This window comes from Pseudopipra pipra, chromosome 4 (genome assembly GCF_036250125.1).
Source record: "Pseudopipra pipra isolate bDixPip1 chromosome 4, bDixPip1.hap1, whole genome shotgun sequence".
Lineage (NCBI taxonomy): Eukaryota > Metazoa > Chordata > Aves > Passeriformes > Pipridae > Pseudopipra > Pseudopipra pipra.
The window spans coordinates 16,806,255-16,830,414 of record NC_087552.1 but is presented as its reverse complement, the minus strand read 5'-3'; the positions used below and the strand labels follow the sequence as shown (position 1 = coordinate 16,830,414).

The following is a 24,160-nucleotide window of genomic DNA, read 5'->3' as shown; positions in this document are numbered from 1 at the left end:
TCCGCTGTGGGGAGGTGATCCAGCCCCATGAGGTAGTTTTGCAGTCCTTGCCCTCTGCACCCCAATGTGGACCTCTGCACCTACTCCTCTCTGCCTCTGCCAGCCTGTGGCGTGTTCGAAACCTCCCTTCCACAGGCCTCTGGAGAGCCTGCCTTGGTGAAACAACAACAAAAAAATTGCCCTTTTTGTTTCCCGAACAGGTTGTGAAACCATAGACTGAGTGGCGTGGCCAAAGCATGGGAAGCACTGGCATCCCCCAAGCATGGTGGAGGGTGGAGGTGCCAGGAATAAGCATAGGGCAGGGGCCACAGTCCTGATGGACCTTTTGACTGGGAAAGTGCAGTCCCACCCCTGCCCCGTGGAGCACAGAACTCAGTGTCAACATTAAGATAGTGCAACTTGGAGTCCCATTTGCAAATCAGGTGTTGGGAGAGTTCATTTGGCTCCTTTGTGTCCAAACAAAGGGAAAGCCATAGCCTTTTGGGAGCTTCCTGCCCTAAACCTGGGTCTGGGAGAAGGTGCTCTGGGAATTTGTGGCAGCTCTAATGTTGGTGTTGGAACTGTAAAATCCCAACAGGTGTCAGCTGGGCCAACAGCCAGTTTTGGAGTGAAACAAGGCAGTGGGTGAGTGATGGGCAGCTCATGGTTAGTGCACCAGCCTTTAACTCTGGCTCTACCACAGCTCCCGCCAGGCAGAAGCACTGCCCAGGGCCAGGTCTTCAATTTAGCAGGTAAAACCCAATTTGTGGCCAATTTGCTGTGACCAAATTGATTTTCATGACAGTTGCAATAACACTGACAATTCAGAAAGGTGAGATCTGGAGCTGCTTTTCTAAGCTCAAGTGTTCTGTGCTATAGAAAATGCATTTGTGTTTTTAAAGAATTACTGGCAGTGGGACACATCTATCTCCACGTCAGGACGTGGATTTGATTCGCTGGTGAGGTCAGTGTGCCACACCACGCAGGGAGGATGGGGTATGCAAGAACAGAAGTGGGAGTGATGTGCTGGGAGCCAAATCCTGCCCTGTTCCTGAGGGAATTGAGTGACACTGCATAGTGTGTGCCTGGCCCCAAAAAAGGGCAAGAAACAGGACCAAAACTTGAACGTGGCCACTGATGAACCTAAATACAATCATGCCTGCTCAAGAGTGTGCCACTGCCCCAGCTGAGGGCCTCCATGCTGTGAGGTGGGCAGGCCAGCAGGAGATGTGACAAGTTTTTTTTGAAGTGGGAACAAATAGGGAAAGCTGTGAAGTCATGGAGGGGAATGACCAAAAAAAAAAGTAACACCCATGTTAAATAAGTAAAAGGTAAACCCAGGCTGCTGAGGGCCAGTGGTAGCCCAAATCCAGCTGGGCCTTTGGCTGATCCCCCAACACCTCCTTCCAGGAGGAGGGGCAGCTCCCTCCCCAGTCCCAGTGCCACTGCAGCGTCTGCAGCCTCTGCCGCCTGCTCTGCTCTGCTGGGCAGAACTGTGCGAGAGCAGAGACAACCTCTGGGCAAGAGTAAGTTTCTGCTGTAAATACTGAGGTATGGGGGATGTGTGTGGCAAGGCTCTTGCCCAGCAGCAGTGATGAAAGCTCTGTGCCATCAGCCACGACCCCCACCCCGTTCAGGTGAGCTGCGAGGGGGTGGTGTTGACACAAGCTCCAGGAAGAGCTTCCAGCCCTTCCCAGGGGCCAGCTTCTGCCCTGTGACAGCAAAGACTGCCGCTCTTAAGGCTTGGCTACTCTCCCCAGACCATCTTGATGAAGCTGGGTGGGGAACCACCATGGTGCTGCTGGAATCCAGCCACTCTCCTCTCCTGCAGACAAAGCAGCAGGTCACAGGGATGCTCGTTACAGGACAAATGCTCCAACTGCAGAGTAAGCTGGGATCCATTTCCCAACTGCTGTGGAAGGGCAGAGCTGCCCAGTGGGTTTCCTGACGTGCTACCCAAGCTCTCAAAATTCACCCATCTGAGCAGTGACGATGATACCACCACGGGATATGTGCATGTATCTAAGAGCTGATCAGCTCCAAACTGAGCTGAGACGTGGATTGGCCACAAAGGATAACAAAAAAGACCCTGAGATTAGCTCAGTGAAAAAAAAGACTCACTTTGGTCCTGAAAGGGAGGGCTGGGGCTCAGCTATAGGAAGCTGCTAAGACTTCAGTGAAGTCAAGGCTGCTTATTTCAAGGGAGAGAGCATAAAGCAGGTTTGAGCCCAGCTGGAAAAATCTGTACTAATTAAAAATACTAGTGATCTCAGGGCTACTTCTGCAGATAAGGTAAAAACCCCTGGCTCTTATTTTCTTAAAGTGCAACAGAAAATCTTGATTCATGCAGAAGCAAAAATACATTCTTTTCCTGAGAAGGCCCAATTTGTTTCTTTGTGCTGTGTCACAGGATGACATTGCTCACTGTGACAGCCGCCCAGGCAGACAAAAATAGCAAGTTAGAACATGTCACCCTGATGCGGCAGAGCCCAGAGACAGAAGGTACTTTGCACTGGTTATCACTGGGAGAATGTCTTTGTAGGCAAAGCCTTGGTTATCACATGCTTTTTATGGCAGGGACTGAGGCCGGGGGCTTAACAGGACAGTTATGACACAGCTTGAGAAGATGAAACTTTTCTGGTGGTTTGCAGTGCAGGGGAAGTAGAAAAATCCATTTGTAGTGACACAACTCCTAGAAGCAAATTCTTTATTACAAGATCCTGTAAGCATTCCAGTACAGACTTATCTCCTCCGCTGTAGCTTTGAGTTGATGAAAATGAGCAAATATTTTTAAAGAAAAAAGAAAAGGGAAAATGGACAGCTCTATAAAACGTAGTAGCAGATGAAATTTGGACAATGATTACATCAAAGATAAACATCAAACCACAGAAATTACACACAGTCCTAAGGCAAACTATGCAATGAATGTATGCAATTGCACTTGAGTCTGTACAAAGTTATGACACACACCACTGCCCAAGTACTCGATGTCCTGGGTCCCGATGGATATCTCTGCATGCAGAGCAGCAGCTTCAGAACCAAGGAATACCCAGAGTGCTGCTGTACCATACATTCAGCTTGTTGGGTGAGTGACCAATGACCTAGCAGTGCCCAACTGACTGTTGTTCAGGAAAAAATCAAGTTTCACTGGTATCTGTTGTTTTGTGCTTCTCCTTTAGGTAGAAATCCCAATGCCTTTGACCACAGCACATCTACCTGCTGAGACAGAAAATATGGCCTGATACCCTGATCCTGTCGAAGTCAGCAGAAATCCTGTGGTGAGTCTAAGCTCCTCATAATTTTTATTTCCCCCAAGTATGTAAAAAGCAGTGATATTGATTTTTGCTCCACACCCCAATTCTCAAGCACAAGCTGTGCTCCATCATTATTCTCCAGCCCTGAGCATTTTGGTCCAAAGGGACTGACTGCAATGAAGGCCCATATTAAATTAAGTACTGGATCTCATCCCCATTTTAGTCTCTTGCACTGTGTTCAGCACCCAGAGAGATCAGATCTCTTAAATCAAGGCTCCAAAGGACATTTTTGTGAGTTCCCTCTATAAAGCACAAACCCCTCCTTTCCAGGTGGCAGCGACTAAGCTGGTTTCTGAACACCTGCTGTTTCTGTTCAGCTGCTGTGTGAACACCACTCCTACTTAATCCTCCAGCAACGTGAGGTTCCCCCCTTGCCTTCCATATCCTTACAGTAAAAACGAGCACCCAGCTGGACAGCATTTTTTGCCTTTCTGCACCCACAACTCCCCCTCCTGCAGCGCCTGTACAGTGAGAGATTGCCCTGCTTCAGGGGGAGTGTTCAGGCAAAAGAATACTCTTATCAGATCCATTGGGCTTTGGAATCCATTCCCTAAAAGGCAGGGGAAAAGCAAACCCTTGTTACTGTCTGCTCAGTAGGTCACCCTTCATCTTTGATTCAGTCTGCAATAAAAAATATTCTTTTTGTTGAAATATCAGATGCACGAGAAAGACAGTGAGCTACAGAGCAAACAGTTTCCATTTCTTTTCATTCAAAGTGTGAGATCCTGCAATACCCTGGAACAATAAACCTCTCTGACAGGCAGCTGCTGTTGTGAGGACAATTTGCTCTTTGTCCTGAGGCTGAAAGGAGCTCTCTGCTGTGCAGGAGCATTTTGCTGGTCCCTGGAGTGTACAGCTGGTTGCTTGCAGAGCTGCTACAGGCAGCAGGAGGCTTAGTGACCAGATAGAAGAAAACCTAGAAGTGTGCACAGGGTCTGGCTGAGATGGAGCTCATTCCCCACAGCAGCCCCGCGATTCTGGGCTGGGCATTGGTACCTACAAAGGGGCTGGTGACACACCAGTGTTTTGGCTGCTGCAGAGCGGTGCTCCCACAGCATCAGCACTGTCTGTCCAATGTTCCCCCCTCACTCTGCTCTGCAAAAAAAGTTAGGAGGAGGGAGAACAACAGCATTTGCTGTTACATTTGTCTTCTAGAGCAACCACAGTGCACTTAAAGCCCTACATCCCAGGAAGTGGCCAGACACTAAGACTAAATCTTTATTTAATCCACTTTATTAAAATACCTTTGGTCTTGGCCAATGTGTTTTTTTTTCCTTTTTATTTCCTCCCCCCACCCTGTCCTGCTGAGAAGGGGACTGATAGAACAGCTTGGTGGGCTCCTGATGTCCAGACAAGGTCAACCCTCCACGGTCCTTTTTGGCACCGATGTGAGGCACGAGACAAGGGCAGCTTTGTTTCCAGTGTGCTACAGCTACAGCAGTTACTAAGTGGGAAGCTCCTGTGTGAGTAGTCATGGAGTGTGTTGGCTGCACTGCTTACCTCTTTATTTTGCTGAACTTGGGAACACATTAGTACAAACAATGGCTCTGGGCTTTGTCCCTGGCACTGATGGCCTTGCTGTTCTGTGGGAGCTGTCTCATCTCCGTAAGAGGATGAGGGAATTCATCTCCCTCTCCGTACTTGGGACTGATGTGGATGACTGTGCAGGTTCCAGAGGTTCTTGTTCACGCCTACGTGAGCTGTGAACAGTACTAACCAACAGTGGTGGTGTGTTGTGGGTTGGTGGAATCCGGTGTCATCTTGGTGTAAGAGAAGGGTTTGGATGAAGCAATACTGAAATGCGCCCTGAGGCGGCATTCCCTGGGTGGCAGAGTGTGTGGAAGGATTTGGGCAGGTTCCTAAGACAGATATCACCTCCCATAGCCTGGGACTTTGCACCTGAATAGGCAAGCAACCCTGGAAAACTGATGTGTCACCTGATGGAAGGGGGCCTGGCCTTACCCCAGTGAAAACCAGCAGCCCCTCACCCTGTACTGGGGCCTGGCCTGTGCCTATGGAGCCACAGTTCAGTGCTCTCAGGGGGCTGTGGTTGAGGCAGGACCCAAACAACAGGAGCAACTACAGGAATTGCCCCAGGAGTGCAAAAGAAACTGGTCAAGGAAAAAAGCAGGTCCGTATCATCGATTAGGAAGGAAGGAGGAAGAAGGGGAAAGGTTTGATCAAGATGCCGGTCCTCCAACAAATAAATTGGAGGAAGGAGTGAGTGAATTCAGACAAGAAGCAGAAACTACCCTGTCACTGACCCCATCGGAGCTTTGAGACATGCGGGAAGATTACAGGACTCCAGGTGAGCAGATTGCTGCCTGGCTCATCCAATAGCTGGCTGGGATAACAGGATTGACAGTGAGCAACTGGAAAGTAAGGAAGCCCAACAGCTGGAATCCCTTCCTAGGAACTGGGGAATTGAGAGAGGAATTGGAAAAGAGGCAGCAATTTGCAGTCCCTGGAGATGGCTCTTCCCAATTGTGAGGATGGTCTTGTGAACTCCCCCGCAGAGGGGACTGACAGAGATGAAGGCATCCATTACCTGAGAGAATCAGCAGTGCTGGGAGCCATCTACAGTGATCTGCAGGAAGATGAGGTCTCCAAAGATCCAGAGAATGTCCTGTGCACACAGGCCATGTGGAGGACAGCGATTAGACGTGTCCCAGCATCGTAACAGCTTGGCAGCAATGTGCTGCCTGGGTATGGATACACCAGCTATGGAGACAGTGTCTTCTTGGGTCCAAAACTTTGAAGCTGATTTCTCTACCTCCTCATCCCTATGGGCCCCTTGGCTATCAGGGGTGCCCCAGTCCTCTCCTGCCCCAGGCACATGCTGCATGGTGCACCCTGGCTCTTCCCACATGACCAGGGGAGCATGAGGAAGTGGGATGGTAGTGAGCTGGGAGCCCGTGTACGTGACCTGAGAGGGAACAGAGCTGTTAAGGGGCCACCCAAAATAATGGACTGGTAAAGACAGGAGTTGAGATAATGCCCAGGAGTCCTTCCCAATCTAAGTGTTTCTGTGATTGTACAAAAGCAGTAATAGCAACCACCAGTACATCTTTATCTAATCATCTATGTCACAGAATTTGCCTTATCCCTTTATAAAATTCAAAAGAAGTTATGGATGGACCCTCTTCTGAGAGGACAGCCACTCTATTAGGAGGAATAAAAGCCCCCAACTGCTTTTATTCTCTATGCAATCAGACAACCACACAGGGATAAAGCAAACAAACAAAAAAAAAGCCCCAGAAATCTCCAGTGAGAAGGAAAACTCTCACTTCATGTTACATCTGGGTCAATGTTTAGAAGCTGTTTTAGCTGCCAGGTCACTCCTCAGAGCACCTGCTCCTCATTTGCAGTGTTTTTCATTAGCAGTCTGCATTTAATACCACGTATTCAGCTTGGCAAGTACCCAACACTGCTCATAAAAAAAATTAAATCTGTGTTTACTTGTCACGAACACCCCCAAGCCCTTGGTATCCCCTGTCTGGATAGATGGCTAGCTGCCCAAACTGACAGGAACAGCATTTAGAACAGGACAGTGTCTATGGAGCTTGTCCAAAGCCCTGCAGTGCCCCTCAAGTGGGTCTGACATTTGATACCAAAGCCACCCCCAAAACAACTCCCTCTCCAGAGGCTGACTCCAACCCTTCCCTGTGCCTGGAGTAACTGCTGCTGGCTGTGGTTAACCCTTTGCTAGGAACTACCAGACTTGCTGTTTTAGCAGGACACTTTGGCAGGAGGAAGACTGTCAGGTGTTCCTGCTGCAGCACAAACCAGAGCAGCTCTCTGAACCTGTCAGGTGCAATGTCTCCTCAAGTGCTTGGGAGAGGCTGTGTTTTGCTATTTTTGCCACAAATGGGTTGTGGGAATTTTCAAACTTGCTGCAGACTGAGAACCTGCTCTTGCTGGTCCCAACTAAAAGTGCCATCCCAGCCTCAGGTAAGCCAGGCTGAGCCCAGGATCAGCAACCATTCTGACCCCAGGCAAACACCAAACCACAGCCCTGGGGAAAATCTGAGGACATAGAAGGAATTATGATTGTACAACAGTGGACTTCTCATTACAGAGGCCTGGGCACCGTACAACAGAGATTTATACACACAGACTCACAAGCTCTCTGTGCTTATCAACTGAATATATACATTATACACACCATGTAACACACCAAGTGATGGGACAAAACCAGCACACTCCAAACACCGAGTACCTAATGATGGCAGTACAACATGGTGCTCTGCTGGGTGCTGCAAGGTCTTCAACCAGAGGCAAGGAAAAATGTGTGGAATGACTGCCTATGTGACTAAGTAACCCTGGACTAAAAGGAAAGGGATAAAAGTAATGAAGATAAGTGCTTCACACTGTAAAATGAAGATCAGGGCAGGCACCTCAGAAATTTTTTTTGCAAGGTGACTTAGTATCTTTTGCCTCTTTTGATTTTACAATTGTGCAGATGGAAACATCTGTAGAATGAGAAATACTGCAGCAAGCCTGAGAAAATACCAATTTTTCTCTGCTCATATTTCATTGCAACAGGGTGACCCAGAGGCCACAGGACCTGCACACCTGATGTGAAAAGGAGGAAGGAGGTGGTCTGAACAAGACAACAAGACATGCTGGGACAGATCTTCACCTGCTGCCAACATGTCACCTGCAGTCCATGTCACAGCAGTGAAATGAGCTGGCTCAGAGCTCTGGTCCCCCCATGCCTCGCTGGACACAGACTCCCCCCAACAAGAGAAGTGGAAACACTTCTTTCAAGTATAAAACTATCTTGTAGTGTCTGAATATCTGACACCTCCTAGAAACAATACCCAAAACTTACAAAAATTACCTTAAGTTACGCTCTCTCCTTTCTCTAGCCTGCTTGGGACATTTTACATCTCCCTATATACCATAAAGAGACAAGGGAGATCCCAGCTTAGACAACTTCAGCAGAGGGCACGAAAATCTTCATATATTTATGAAGAAATAAACTGTCTTACACATCAAATCTTGAAGAGTAAACTCTTTGTAATTAGCTTATTTTCTTTATTTAAAAAAAAAAAAAAGAAAAATTCAAGTTGATGAGAGTCTCTGGGTATCAAAACTGTGTGTCTTTTTCCCTCTTTTGTGCTCCTGTGAAGCACTGACACAGCAAAAAGAAGACAGTGCAGGAGACTGCTGCATGGTCCACAGAGACTGTATGGGCTTTGGACCCAATGGAGAAAGGTTTCCATCTGTCCAACAGCATGTGGCTCCAGCCTAGTCTGTCTCCTTGGAGCTAGAGGATCATGGATGATGGTGGTGAGAGCATAAAGCCCTGCAAAGCAGCACTGTCTCAGAAGTTGTACAGCTACACTGAATGCCACTGGCATCAGAACCTAAACACTTCTGAAACTTCTGCCTTATTTTTCACCCAGTTCTCCTGAAGCACAGGAGAGTTTTGGGTGGCTGCAGCAGAGAAAGACAACAAGCCCTCTTTCTGTCTACCCAACAATGTGCGTTTGTTCCCCCACATATTAACGTACAAGGGAGCCAGCATGTGGCTCAGACTTACAGAGCTGCCACGTCACTAAGGGTCCTGGGGAATACAGGTAGGTATGGAACAACTGTGCAACCCCTCCAGCCTCAGGTGAAAGCCCAGAGCCTCGTCTATGTGAACAAAGTGATGTGCAGAGCTGCTGGGACTACATTCCCAAACGGCTGCCTCAGTGCCAACTGGAATAAAGGCAGGCAGCAGAATAGTCAGCCGTAAGCAACAACGGGGCGTTACGCACCAAGGGAGCAGTGGCACCTTCTAAACAGTGGGAACAGAAGAGATGGACAAGACACTGAGTCAGTCTATGAACAGATGGCTATGTTCTCCTGTGTCCAGATGATGGCAGGGAAAGATGGCTGTGGCAGATCTTCAGGCCCACCTCCCGCTGGAAGCGAAGCTGCGGCTGAAGGAGAAGCTGACCTCGCCGTTCTTGTACTTGCCCCAAGCTCCAAAGGGCACTATGACAACCGTGCAGTTGTCTTCAGTGCCAAACTGCACTGCCTGAAAGGAGAAACACAGTGTCAGCCCTGATGCTCCACTCTGGTATGCTCCAGAATTTTCCACAGGATATGCCACCATCCAGAACCGTGGTGAGACGCCGGCCCTTTCTGTCTTTGCCGATGACATGTTCAGCACCGGAACAAGCTGCAGTTACAGTGGACTGTGAGCTAAGCAAGTTAATTGAACTGATGCCTGGCAAGGAGGTGGCGAGACCCAGGGTAAGGAAAAAAGTCCATTTCACTTGGATGTATGGTTGTATGCTTGGGGTTTTTTTAAACCAAAACAAACCAAAAAAACCCAACGAGCACGTGGTGCCCAGAGAAGCCCTGGCATTACCTGCTCAGTAACAACGTGGGCAGCTTCAGCAGGATCATGACACTGGCTTATGGAGTCGCAGATCTCCTGGCTGTTCACTATGAAGTTAATCCCGTCTGTGGTAAGGACCAGAAAGCTGTCGTGTGCATGATGCAACTGCAATAAAGGCACACAGAATGCACAACAAAGGGGTGAGTGCTGCAAGGCAGATTAACTGCCTTCATGTTGTTACACTCTGTTGCAAAGCACTTTTTCCAGGGGTACTGCCTGCTCTCCTGCTTTCTGTGCAAGGACTAACTGGAACCCCAATTCTTGGCTAGCCAGAGGCTCCACCTTGAATCCTCAGGTACATCCATGGGTCACACAGACTATGTTCCCTGTACTGGAGGAGAGTGTCTTAAGGTGCTTCCAGTTCTAGGAAGCCAAAAGACCAGATCTATTACAAAAGACCAGATACGTTATCCAGTAAGCAAAATTCTTTCTGAAAGCCAGGATTTCAAGGGAGACATGACAGCACTGCAGTCACCTCCCTAAACCCCTCAGGCCTAGTGGGTGGCATTTTTATTAGGGCCAATTGAATGTAAGTTCCCGGGGCCCTGGGAGGTGCATTGGAAAAAAGTAACAAACAGAATGTGAGCTGAAAGGAGAGCCTTCCTGCCAAAGTGAAGGCAACTGTGCTGAATGCCTTCTGGGTGGTTAATTTGTATTCCACACAACTACAGAGCTATGGTAAAATGCGTCCAGCTGCCCTTTCCTCCTCCCCCTTTCCTCTCAACTGTGCAAACCTTTACCTATTCTACTTTTTTTGATGGTGGCCCATCCATATCCCACCTGGTTCTCAGTGATGGTTCTATACCAGCGTTCACCTCAAAGTTATTCATTTGACCACAAGACCCAAACAGACTAATTAATTATTTCAGTAATAGATATCATATGTTATCTTTCTTCCCTTATCATGTATTTTTCTGTGAGAAATGGGTTTTAGAAGTTGATCTGGTTGAATCTTCTTTTCTGTCCTTTTAGTGTTAATCTGAAACAACTTAATTAGAATTGCTCTCTGGTTACTTTAGTAAAAAACAACGTGGCCATCAGGCTTCACCTGGGCTCATGTCGTGTGGGTGCTGCCCCCTGCATCAAATACCTATGATGCCCCTTAGTCCGAAAGTTGCTGTCCCTGCTAACCAGACCTTCTTTTACCTGAACCCTTTTTGTTTCTGGCTGGGCTATCACACCACTGTTTTTAAGATCCAAATCTCCTATGCTCCGCGTCATTGCAAGTCTACCATTCACGTGAGGTCGTCCCAGACTGTTCCAGGAAACGAAGCCACCGCACTTCTTAATCCTGTCCAGAGGCACAAAAGGAGAAGTGAACACGAGTTAGTGCTTCACACCATTACTGCCCTCTCTATCACAATTTCTGTCCCTAGCTACAATGGGGAATGAGATATGGAGCGCCTAAGCTGGGAGACTGAGGGTTGGCTTTAGCTGTTAGAAGGTTCCATGGAAGGGATGTGTCTTGGTGGGATGACTCCTGACCTGGGAATCACAGTGCATTTCTTCAGGTCTTGGTTCTACCTTGGCAGTCTTGGACAAGTGATGCCAATTTTATGCCCCAAAACAAGGCGCGGAGAAACTGCTCAGAGACAGAATTTCAGTCTATAAGCAGGAGGTATTTATTTCACGGCCGGGGAGCAGCCAGGTCGCCCTGGACAAACTGCTCCAACTCGAGAAACACACAATCCAACTTTTATACACTTCTTGCTAAGCAATTACATCATATATTATGAATATTCATTACATTGCAACATCTACTTTTAATATTCATAACAGGTGGAGTTGAGGCGGAGTTAGAGGCGTGGTCCTTAATTTGGGGAGAACTTCGGTGGGAGTTCCGGTCTTCCTTCATCATGAACCTCGTGTCCTTTTCATCATCATCCTCCTAAACTTTTGAACCTTCCCTAATTTGGGTAGCTTCCTTATGAATTTGGCAGAGAGTTTCGGTATTTGGCACCAATACCTAATTTCTTGGCATGTCCCTCTCTTTATCTCTTTGGTTTCCTCCCCATATGTCTCTTTTTGTGTGTACTAGCATTTTCTGTTCATGTTTATGTTCTCCTGTGTCAGCGCGACCTGTACCTCAGTGAATTTATTGCCTCCGCTTTCTTAATGCTGAATTCTATGTGCCTTGCTAAAGCTTGCTTCTACATTTTGTGCTTAACTCTTTATATTGCTTAAATTCGCTTTTCAGGTGTTACCTGGCTTCACAAGTCTGAACAACGTAGTCATGGCTCTGTACTGAATCTTAGTTATGCTGATCTTACTGCTGAGACAGTTTATGCTCGTGGAGGGCTTTCCACACCCACAGTCCTCTAAATGGAACCCAATGAGTTAACTGGAGCTGTGCTGTTTACTGCCAGCTCAGAGGTGGCCTCAGAGCACCATGTTCAACTCTCTACTTTCTTCCTGGCCCAACCCAGCAGCAGAACACAAGCCCATCCTGACTGGAGGCTGTGCTCTGGGAAGCCCCATCATCAGCCAGCAGGTACCTTTCCTTCTCCTCCTTTCTTTCTGGAGTATGGTCAATGGTGAGTTTCATGGCCTTTCCCTTTCGGCACAGCAGAGCACGACTGTCTCCCACACTTGCCACCACCAGCTCGATGCCATCCCGGAGCAGAGCCACTGTTGCAGTGGTCCCAGAGTTCAGCAGAGTTGCTATAAATGTCATATGAAAGAGAAGTTTTAGCACTGCCTCAAAGCGTGGAACTGTTTATAGCAGAAACAGTTTCAACTGGTAAAATGAAGACAACGTGCTCTACATAACCAGTAAGTCATTGCTTCTAAGTTTAAACTAAATCTACACATTAAACAAAAAAAAAAAGAGCAAACATGCATGCATGTAGGACTGGGAAAGAGAGAGGAAGTGGAAAGGATAAGTATTTCTGTGCACCAACATGGCTCCTTGCAAACAGAGCAAGTGGAATAAAAGCACTGCAAGTTACATGGGCATCCTTTCAGCCTGTAGCAAACAGTTTTTTCTGTCCCACTAGCTCAGCTCGAGTTACATTGATATTGTCCTTATCCCTGGGCACAGTGACTGCACAAGTAGCTCACCGTAAAGGTGATGGCTCTTCCCTTATGATAGGTGGTGAAGCAGGCGATTGAGTAATAGTAATTGTAGCTCCATGTAGGTCACCGGAGGAAAAGCAACAGATCCCTCCTTTCCCAGTCTGTGGCACCTTCCCATTGCTGTCAGAGCTGTTACACTCCCTCTCTGCTTCTCCCAGCCTTGCCAAGGGAAGAAGGGTTCAGCCAGCAGGCCACTGACCTTTTTCAGGGGGGAACGCTACTCCCTTCAGATCCTGCCAATTTGCTGGAGGTGAAAAGGTGAAGCTGGATTCTGGGATTCTGCCTTGCCTCGTGCCTGCAAACTGATGCAGTCAGGTGGCAGTGGCTGCCCAGACAACCTGCCCCAGGGCACTGCTGGGATCATTTACAGGGTGTAGACTGACTGCCTAGAGGGCAAAACAGAGCCCTGGGTGCTGTGCTCCTTCTCCTACAGTGAGCTGAGCTGGCTGACTGCACTCAGGGACCTCGGATTAACTTGGGCAAGTAAATTTAAGGGCTTTTCATTTAGATTTCTACAATGCTCAGGAATAAATAGAAGTGCTTGAAAAGAAGAAATGTGAGTCTGCACATTTTAGAAAAGATCTGTAGTTTTATCTGCGGTGAAGAAAAAGCTTTCCTTTTTTCTTTGTTTTTTTGAAAGGAGTAGTCCCATTTTACAGTTAGTACCTTCCCTTCCTGCAAATTCTGCAAAGGTAACCCAGTGAGAGTTGCCTGGAAAGCAGCTACTCCTGCTGACTTGAGCTATTACAGTAAAATGTCTGGCCAGGACAAGCTATTGCCTGGAAAACATTTGCATTCACAGCCAAATCCCCTTGAAAGGCCCTCTGTGGGTCACCTGCATTCTGGGCTTTTCCAGTTGTTCCAGTTTTTCAAAGCAAGCCAATTCGAGGTGAGTTTTGGGCTTACTTAGGAATGTAAATCCCCAGTTATATTCCTGTTTTCATGTCACTAACAGTTAAATATCTTTCTATCACTGCTTCTGCAGAGCTCAGCTACAACTATCTGGCCCTGCAGGCCTGACTCCAGGGAATGGAGACAGATCTGAGACAGGCCTGCACGTTTGATCCCAAGGAATGCCAGCCAGCCCCATCTCTAACCAGCTGCCAGCAAACAGCAACAGGAATGCAACTGCTCTGGGGTCTTGACAACCTCTTTTCCCAACCCTATGAGGCCTCAACACCCTGTAAGTAAAACAGAGCTGGGAGTAAATTGAGGTGCACAAAGCCCTGAAAGGTGCATTGAGCCTTGTTGTGCAATGAAATCAGCGAGTTGATGGATCAAAAGGAAAAACACTCTCACAAAACAGTGTTAACTAAGCTTGTGTTATTATTTAAAACAGGTATTATTACTGCAGCAAGGACTTGGTTTAGCTGCACACTGAACCAGCATGTCCATCGTGAACACCGGCCAAGTCAAACCTCGGACTATGTCACAGCTGCCATGCAGGCTGTGATATTCCAAACTAGGTGCTGGCAGCTTTGGACTGCTCAGGCAAAAACACTGACATCTTGTTTCTAATTTGAAGCAAGGACTAGCCTGGTGCAGCCTCACTTTGAGGCACACTACGAAAGTGGGATGCTAACAAGTACCAGTGTGATTAGGAATTTAAGTGGAGCCAGTAAAATACCTGTTTTAGCCAACAGTTAAAAGAAGTGAAATAAAGAACCTACATAAAACTACCTTCTTTTTTTTTTACAGAAAATACATTTTACTTAGACATTAAAATTAATGCAGAATTGCTGCTACTTTCCCATTTCATTCTGTGGTTTTGGGACTATGCTGAGAAACACAAGATATTTCTGTAAAAGTTAAGATCCATAGCCTTTAATTCATAGAAGACTGAGACAATTGGGTGAATCTGCATCTTTTGAGTGCAAACACCCAAAGAAAAGAGCTGCTATCACAAAATCAAGCGATGGTATTAAAGAACAAGTCAAGATATTTTCCAGAATTGTGGTAATAATGGACATAGTGACTTGATAGTTTATTAGTTAAATAGCACTTCTGGAAAAAACACAAATGCTGCTCATGATCTCTTCTTGGAACCAGTTCATGATCTGGGTAGGGATGCAAGAACATGGATGCAGCATTATGTGATTTCTAGCACAACTCCAACCCACAGGAATGATGATGGGAAAACATTTCTAATGCTTTATGACAACTGCTGCTAGTTTATTTAACAATACAAAATATGTTGCATCAGCATATGTATTGGCTTTTAACAATTAAAGAGTTTATTTTGTTTTCCTAACAATATCACTATAAAACTAAGATCTTTCAATAGGTTCTTAACACTCACTGGACAACTTTTACTGCAAGTCATCTCAACTAATGTGACAAAGAGGATGTGGGAACCTTCCAGTAGTCCAGGAGCTGGACTCCTTCACCTGGGACAAAATTAAGCAGATCTCTCTTTCCACTGAAGCCCAGCACATGTCCAGGGCCTCCAGTTCTAGAGCTGCTGACCAGGTACAGTGTCTGCCACAAATAACACGCACACAGAGGCAAATAGGAAATTCACCCAGGGACTTTGTTCAAACAAAATAAACCTGCAACACTGGAGATGAAAGAGTAAGGGCTGCAGAACAGGGGAAGTATCACTCTCAGGTTTGCCTGCACTGCCTGTGCAGATGGGAAGCACTTCAGGCTTGCATGTGCACCTCTGGCCACAGATAAATCAGCCTCGGTGTTTCTGGGGAATTGCCACTGTTCTCACCTTCTTTCTATAACTGTGTGACAAAACCACTTTAAATTCAGCCAAAATAAAATCTACATTTTTTCCCCCCTGTGGAGATAAATAATCAACCAACAAATCAACCAAAGAATTTTATCAATGCTGGAGGGCCAGCTGCCTCATATATGGCAAGAGTGGCCACTTTGAAGAACATATTTAGTACAGAATATGGCCAAATCTGTTTCCTCAATTTATATATATATATATATATATATTTATATATATGTGTATATATATATATATATGTATGTATATATATATATAGCTGTTATATATATATATATATATATAAAACACCAAAATGGGGAGTCCAAACCAGTGCCAACTGAAATGGGGCCATCTTAAAGGCACTGAATAGAAGTATATGAATTGTTCTGACCCATGGGAAATATGCAAAATTAACACCCCTTTAATGTTGTAATTAGTAGCTTCTAACTTGATTAGGTTATAATCAGGGTCCTTGGATTAAAAGGCTTCCTTTGCAATGTTGATGGATTTAGGAGATACTTAAGTACAATTTCTGCAGCTCTCCCTTTTCTTCAGTGTTGCAGGTTAACATATGTAAAGAAATAAAAATCATTTTTTGAATGGCAACTTGAAAAAAAACAACGAACCCAAACCCCACTACTTTTAGAATTTAATTATTTTTAAATAACTTTTGCTGTTTGCTCAGCATAAAAATGTTCAAGAGGTGCCTTTCAAACATAGATACACCAGTTAATACCTGGGCTATGTTTTAAAAAGATGGCTATTCCAGAAGTGAGTGGTCACTGTGGTCAGAGCTGGATGCACTGACCGTGGAGGTCGATGGACAGATCACCTGTAGTTTTCTCTGAGCAGTGGCTCACAGTGAACAGGATCAGTAACAATACCTTGTGTGACTGCACTGAGCCAGGAGAGGGTTTATCTTACATTTCTCCAGGGAAATGCTCCAATTCCCTCAAGCACACAATTCACATTCTTATTTCAGTCCTTGCTGAATAAAGCTATTCAGCCTTTACATTTTCAGTTTTTATGGCTGGTCAAATATATCCAAAAATTCTGCCCATCTGAGGCAGTTGTCCCATGGCTAATTGGTTGGATGTGAGCTTCCTTTGCTGTGCCCTATACCTAAGTTTAGCTGTGACTTGAAAGTGACTGGATATATTTAAATGCGTGGAAGGGAATGAAAATGCATTTTTGAAGAGACACCAAACACCAAGCTCCAGGGCTCAGGCGTATCTCCAAGCTGTTAATGATTAGACAGGATTTAGGCAGAGGACAGATTATTCCAGACATGCCTACGGCAAGTTTCTTATGCTTTTGTGTGAAGCAACAGGTACAGATCACTGTCAGAGTGACAGTCTCCTGCAGACCAGCACAACCCTCCAACAGCACTAGTGAACTGCATGCCAAACACAGTAGCAGTACCTTTTTTTGATTATTGAAAGCTCACAGTAACTATTATGCTATGTATTTTCCATCTGTAATTTCCAATAGTTTATAATTGTAAATTGACCTACAAAGGGCCATGCTCTTGAAGACATAGCTAGGGGCTCCAACAAGGCACATCTCTAGTTCTGTTAAATTTGTGCCATTATGTAAGGTTTTTACCCCTTAAATAGAAAATACAAACAGTACCTTAAACACGCAATCTTGGCTACAGGGATTTGTCCCAGAACTTAGGTTCCTTCAAACACCCAGGTACACACTCAGGTCAAATTTGGCTGTGTGTTAGCAAAGACCTGGACATCCTCAACATGCACTGTTATTTTTTTTTTTTTTCAGACACAGTGAAAGGAACAAGCCCTGGAAGGGCCATTTACTGGAACAAGACTAAGCTATCATTCCCCACTTCATCAGCTGTGGCCAGGTTTCTAAAGGAGGTCAGTCTTGGGGAGCATCCACCGTATCCCAGACACACCATTACACAACCAGCCACCATCTTCAAGATATTCTAGCAACTGTCTGGACTGTCACATCTAGAATAGCCACAATTAATCAGACATTTTGCTGGCAAACTGAATCAGTTTGGAATTAGGCTTCTAACAGACACATGCCAAGCACTGAAATTTTATGTAGCTTTCAAAACATGAGCAACAACAAAAATATCCACACAAAGCAGTCAAAACATGGTATTGAATTATTTTAGCAACAGATATGCAACAAGTTTAATCCGTTCATAAATTTGTACCCTGTTACTCCATTCTTTGCCTTAGAGCTTGATTTTCAGCCAGGAGCACTGGGCACTTAGATCCCACAGGCTCCTTCAAGAGCTTGCAGGTGCTCAGCCTATCTGAGAAACACTGAGTGCCTGCCAGAGTGTGGCCCCTGTGGATGTCTGACAACACTTTTACCTTCTATTTTGCTCGACCTCAAGCTTTTTTAATTAAGAGGTCTTGTCCAGTATCCTGATAACCATTGCATAAGTTTGCTGGCATTAGGCAGCACCAGTTAGTTAAATGATATGAAAAAAAAATCCTACAAGCAGTTCTAAAATGCTCAGCTTGCTACACAACTTGTCTATGAAATATTGCTCTAATCCAGTTCTGTAAGTCTCAGGTACAAAATATTCTAATTGGAAACCACTTTCAGAATAACAGAATAGTATCTCAAACACAGTTCTCAATCCTTCTCCTCAAGGAGCCACTCTGACACTTAACAGAGGTTGCTGCAATGAGCTGAACCAAGAGCTGTCCTACTCACAGGGGGGCAGGGAGGGGGATGAATAGATCTTCATGTTAATGAAAATTTGAGGTTCTGATCCAGGAAAGCACATAAACTAGCATTCAAATGCTGTCGTGGATTTGGGCTTTTAAGAAAACATACTTGCAAGGAGATTCTAGGATAAAAAGCACGTCTGCTCTACTGATGAGTCTCTCATGAACTCAGTTAAACTAACTCACCCCATAGGTCAAAAGTGACTCTTGACTTTTTTACCACTGAAATACAATGGGGAAAATGAAATTTATAGATTTAATACCTTTAAGGGCTGCATTTCAGGACTGAAGAATTTTTTCCTGATACCTTAGCCTGTACCAAGGAAGAGGAAAGGTATGTATCCCTCACAGTGCTGCAACAGTCAGGCTACCTGTCCTGCCAGGAAATAATTTGAGTCTACCTAGATTCATCTAGCAGTTAAAGTGCAGGAAACCATTCCATTACTTGATTGTAGTCATTCCCTGCTTAAGAAAAGCAGCTTGAGAATACAGTATCACTTCAGTCCCTAGAGGGCTTGTTGGTTTCCAGTCTTTCTTGGAGAGAAGACTTCTACAGTTTCCATTCTGGAACAACCTCAGTCATTTTTCCAGAGCCTGCACCAGCACTGGGACAGGTTTTTTGTTTGTTTGGGGTGGGGAAGGTGGATTTGGTGGTTGGGGTCTTTTCATTGTTGTGGTTTGTTGGTGGGGTTTTTTTTAATTGGGCTTGTTTGTTTCTTGGGTTTTTTTTAAGATTGGCTAAACTGACTCTCAAAATTTTACTTATGGCCAAGAAAACTCCTGTGACAGAACTGGGACAGGCACCTCTATCTCCCTTCCCAAGTTACTCTCTATAAGCTCCAGTTGCTGGAACTGGAACTTCAGATGTACTTATTCTCTAGACACATACACAAGAACTTCATTAACAGCCAGGATTATGGAGTCTAAAAGGGCTGGTGCCAGCTTTACCACAGCCTTACCACAGCCAAACTTGTTTTCCTCTTCACTGCTTTTTTCCCTTTCACACTCAGCTACTCCTGTGATTCTGTTTATGCAGAAGCAATATCAATTGCATTAATTGTGGCTTATGTTCCTCCTCAGGTGCAGCAGCCAAGTTAGAAAGGGGAACTTTGACACTGCTGCTTTTAAACCATAGGAATAACAGCTTCAAAACAAACAAACAAACATATAAAAACACCGCTTCTCCCACATACAAAAAAACCCAAACAAAACCACCCCCCCCTCCACGTTTCTTGCACAATAAAATTATGGTCCTTGCAAATCTAAATTGCTCTTTGCTACCTTGACAAACACTGTCCTTGACAGAATCACATTAAGAGAAATTCACTAATGATTATGCTAAAGTTCAGATTCGTTACTCCCACGGTAAATGTGATTGAGACTTTCGGTAGCTATTTCATTTTAAGGAGGTAAACCATAATTGTTTCATTTGCAGTTAAGTGATCAGAGCTAAATCCTGTGTTAAGTAAAACTGTTTTCAAGCACTTTTCTGGACATTTTACTGCAATACTACTGAGCAAATAAGACATACTTTATTGTCCGCACCCATATGAGTAGAATATCTTTTTACCTACCATCAGCAGAGAGATTAGCATGCCTTTCATAGGCTTTGTTTATTTCTAGAAAAGCTTTGCTCAAAACATTCTCCAAGTTCTCCTCCTCAGCAAGAAATTCCCTGGAAACAAACAAGCAAACAAAAAACTAAACTTCTCTCCAAGAAATACACATCTTGATCAATCTGCTTCATACTCCTATCTCCTCCTTGCACACATTGAATAATGCTGCATTTCAGTGAAAAGGTAACATGGTTTTACTAATGACCTGACTGGAAGCATAATCTTGTAATTCTGCAAATATGTAAGTTCCTCTTCCAACATCCAGGGATGGGATAGAGAGAAAAGAGTGTAAGCAAACTGCAGGTCAGCAATCACAGTGACCTTATGTGAAAACAGTCAATTCACACTCTCCCTGTGTTCCCAGTCATCTCCTGGATGGTGAGTACAATCGTGTTTTTCTCTTGTCTTTGTGGGCTTGCTCCATAGGGCAGGCACCACACAGAATAAGTAGTTCATAGCACGTCTGTTCCACCTGATGCTCCTGCTGTCCCGTTAGGACAGGTGGCTACATAATCTAGGAAGATTAACAAGGTAAAACCCTCCGATTCTCTCTCAGTCCTAAGGAAGGAATCTCTGCTCAAATTTATTTGACACACATTCCCTTGATGTGCACTTACTTAATATATTTTTCCATGTACTTCTCACAGAAGTCAGCTGCTGCTGCCCCACCATGTCCATCGTATACTGCAAAGTACAGGATATCCTCCGTCAGCTGAGAATAATCGAACCGGTCTTCGTTCTCCTTGCGCTTCCCGATGTGGCTCGCGCAGCCCACGTTGGTCAGGCTCACTTTAGGAATCGGCTTCCCATACTTTATGCTTGGTGGGAGGAGAATAGGCTCATCAATGCGATTGTCCCAGATGCCAAAGGTGTCCCATGTGGTCGGCCGCCCGCTCCCCTCCGGATCGAAGCGGGAAACATGGCGCTCAGAGCTGGAGACGTAGCAGGCGCCCGTTGGGCGTTTCTCGTCTTGCAAGAGGCGGGATGTGAGCACGGCTCTCCTTCTTACTTGATACCCTCCATTTCGTACCAAATTAATTAAAGTAGCTGTTGACATAACTTGTCTTCACAGAGATTCTCAGGAAAAAAAAGATCAGGAGCAAAAGATACTGCAGCTGCTGGAATGTCTTGGAGAACAATGAGGAAACTGATCAGGAAACAAGAAGCGCGGGAAAGAGGAATTTTCAGTTACATCATTTAGGAAACAACGTCACCCTCAGAGCCTGCTAATCATGCCAAGCACAGCTCTGCCTGGAAGCAAGTCCAGGGCGGTCTGCGTGACTCACTGACAAACTATCCTACACACAGCAGCCCACATTTAACCCAAGTGCTGCAGGCAGAACAAGGTAAGGCATTCCTGCTGGCCACCTGCAAAATGACATCCCCAATTTTCAATGGTTGGGGTGGTTATGATGGAGCAAATGAGAGTGATAATGACTTTACTAAAATATCAGAATGTGAAAATATGAGATGTGGTTGTGATGGAGCAAATGAGAGTGATAATGACTTTACTAAAATAGGAGTACATGAAAATATGAGATAAGGTTGTGAAAAATGAGCTTATCATACATGCTTTCCAAACATCCGCACTGTGGCTCCCCAGGGAAAAGGGGGAAGAAATGTATTTGCTTAGATTTTAAAGCGTTTTTTCATCTGCACAGGATATTCAGTTCTGTCACATTTATGGAGGTCTTGAACAATACTTTTCAACACAAACCTGCAGAGTTAATTGTGATTTTTTTTGCGCTAAGAATGACCACTAAGAGTGTATCCTTGGACATCCATAATTGCACCCACAACAAATCCCATGTAGCTATTTGCTGTTCTGTCTGGCCTGAACCCTGAAATGGATTCCTTTGGCTAACATAGACAAGCAAGATCTTCTACTGGCTTCTCAGATCTCTTTTGCAGTCCAGATAAATTAAAACATTCCCCTTGGCTCAGCACAGACAAAATTTCACTAATGATGACTCATCTAGTATGCTGAAAAATGTTCAAGATTGGCTTATTTGATCTTTTGTAGAGAAATAGCTAACTCAGTGAAACTCTGGGATGCAGTTTGTGGTAACTACATGTTGTTGCACCAGAGTAATTTGAACTGGACCATCACATCACTGTAACTAATCACGCAAAATTTTAAGTGAGGGATTTCTAACTTAATTGCTTAAAGTTTGCTGAGAGCAAAATTATGAGTGAAAGGTATTATATGCCATAATAAAGGAACTAAAAATATCCAGGCTTATGGTGAATAAAAAAAAAAAAAAAAAAAAAAGGCACCAGAGTAGTCTGACATAATCTAGCAGCAAAGAGCAACACGTGTACCCCAGAGACACTGTAATTCTGGACTGGCATGCCTGGCTCTGGTACTTTCCCCAAGCCTGTCACAAGTGTATCTGTAGATCCGAAATATTTTTTTAAACTGTGTTTTTAAATAGTTATATAAAATCCGTGTGCTTGTAAAAAACATGCAGTCGAAGGTAACTTAGTAAGAGGTTGCTTTAGTAGAAAATGGCACTGACACAGCTTTTGGGAGGTATTCATTAAACTTGTTCACAGCTCAAAGCATGTTGCTTTAGATGCTCTTGGTTTACCTTTCATGCAATTTCTGCATGGAAAGAGGAAAGGTTTCTTTACTTAGCACTTAAAAGTTAACTCCTGATTTGATAAAAGGCTGAATGTTCTGGAAATCACTATTGTTGCATCAGTTAAATGTGGAACCACTTGGAATTTTAAGATTTTCCATTTTACTGCAGGGTGATGGCAATATCACACCCTTATTTCAGTCTACTTACAGGTATTTAAAAACTGATTTACTTCCTTGAGTTGCTTTTTCTTTTCTGTTATCCTTGAATCGTAACAACAGCACATTAACTTCCTTCTGTGAAACGCAGCACGAGCAAATTGAAATCCTGCCAATTAACAAAACCCACACTCGTTTTCACTTCTGTCAGTTTGAGAAGAGAACATGAAATGCTACTTATATTTAGATTCCCCTGTATCCACAGCATGAATCAGAGGATCAGTCCAAATTCACAAGCTAATTAATGCATTTGTTCCCTATCAAATTCAACTCTCAGAAGGCCTCTTATTCCAGCCAAAAATAAATGCTGACGACAGTTTTGGTTTTCAAGCGTCTCTGCAAGTCAGGAGCAGGAACCTGCTCTTCAGTTTCTGTTATGTAAACAGTGTTGCTTTTAGCTGGACATACAACAGTCTGTGCTTTGCTAGCTGGTATGTCTGCAAACACGAACTGAGGTATTGAAAAGGGAGGGGGGCACTGCTGCTAAAGCCAAAGTGCAAGATGGACAGTTCTAGATGGAAATCTGCTTTGAGGCTCTCCATCTGATCTTGTTCACCTGTACGCATTTAACTCAGAGAAACAGTTCCTGCCGGCAGGAAGGGAAATAGAATCCTTAAGGCAGTGAGCGATTACAACTGTAGTTCGACATGGCGTGGTGCCCCTTTTTACAGGCTGGCTGCTGCTCGGCAGATGGAAATTTTCCAGGCTGCCAGAAGAAAAGGGGGGGAAAAAAGGAAGGCCGGAAGAAAGCGAAGGCATGCCTGCTGCCCCGGGGGATCCCACGTATGTGAAAAGGAATGTACAACTCCAAGTGCACTTGCCTCGCGTGCCTTCCAAGCCCCACGGATGCAGGCAGGACCGAAGGGTACGTTAACTGTTATGTTAAGCTCGACTTAAAACAGAGGGTTGGTTTGTTTTTTTTGTTGTTTTTTTTTTTAAATCGGTGACAACCTAATCTCGCCCCCCCTGCCTCGACAGCGAACTGCACACATACAGCACCAATTTAAAGACGACTCCGCTGCGATATACTAATCACGAATGACTAGATTACTAATCACAGAACCGGGTTTGTTCTGTGCATCGTGACAAAAGCTGCGCGGCTCCTCGGGCAGCGCCGTTCAAGCCCCCGCTCCCTGCCATTCCCAGCCCCGCTCCCTGCCGTTCCCAGCCCCTCTCCGTGCCGTGCCAGCCCCGGGGGAGCAGCGGCGGCCCTGCCGCGGCCCTTCCCGCCCAGCAGCCGCAGGGAGAGGCTTCCGCGCCGCGGATCCCGCCCTGCTCCCCGCGGCGCCCTCCCCTCGCTCACCCCCAGCCCCGGCGCTGCCCCGGCCCGGGGAGCGGCGGCTCTTACCTCCTCCCGCGCCCGGGCACCGGCGGCAGCGCCCCAGCGGTGCGAGAGCGGCGCCTCCCCGGCCGAGGCTGCGAGCGCTGCCCCGCTGCCGCCGCCGGCTGCGCCCCGGCCCCGCCCGCCCAACCGGCCCCGCCAATCGGCCCCGGCGGCGGCGGCCCCGGCGGCCGAGCCTCCTCCACCGCCCCCGCCCCGCCCCTC

The 24,160-nt window shown here is 45.7% G+C and overlaps 1 protein-coding gene and 1 long non-coding RNA gene across 2 annotated transcripts; one reads left to right on the top strand and one right to left on the bottom strand.

Annotated features, from left to right (window-relative positions):
- Nucleotides 1–2,672: 2,672 nt before the first annotated feature.
- On the bottom strand, nt 2,673–20,871 carry PPM1K (protein phosphatase, Mg2+/Mn2+ dependent 1K). Its single transcript, XM_064651769.1, has 6 exons — nt 20,432–20,871; nt 19,773–19,873; nt 12,186–12,351; nt 10,837–10,981; nt 9,661–9,795; nt 2,673–9,324 (listed from the first exon to the last, which is right to left on the bottom strand). Exons 1-6 carry the CDS (start codon nt 20,869–20,871, stop codon nt 9,193–9,195), a joined length of 1,119 nt encoding a protein of 372 aa, XP_064507839.1. The 3' UTR covers nt 2,673–9,192.
- LOC135412828 (uncharacterized) lies at nt 14,718–23,552 on the top strand. The gene is made up of 3 exons (XR_010429970.1): nt 14,718–15,234; nt 17,267–21,160; nt 23,286–23,552. It is a non-coding gene; the product is annotated as an uncharacterized LOC135412828 (long non-coding RNA).
- Nucleotides 23,553–24,160: the final 608 nt, after the last annotated feature.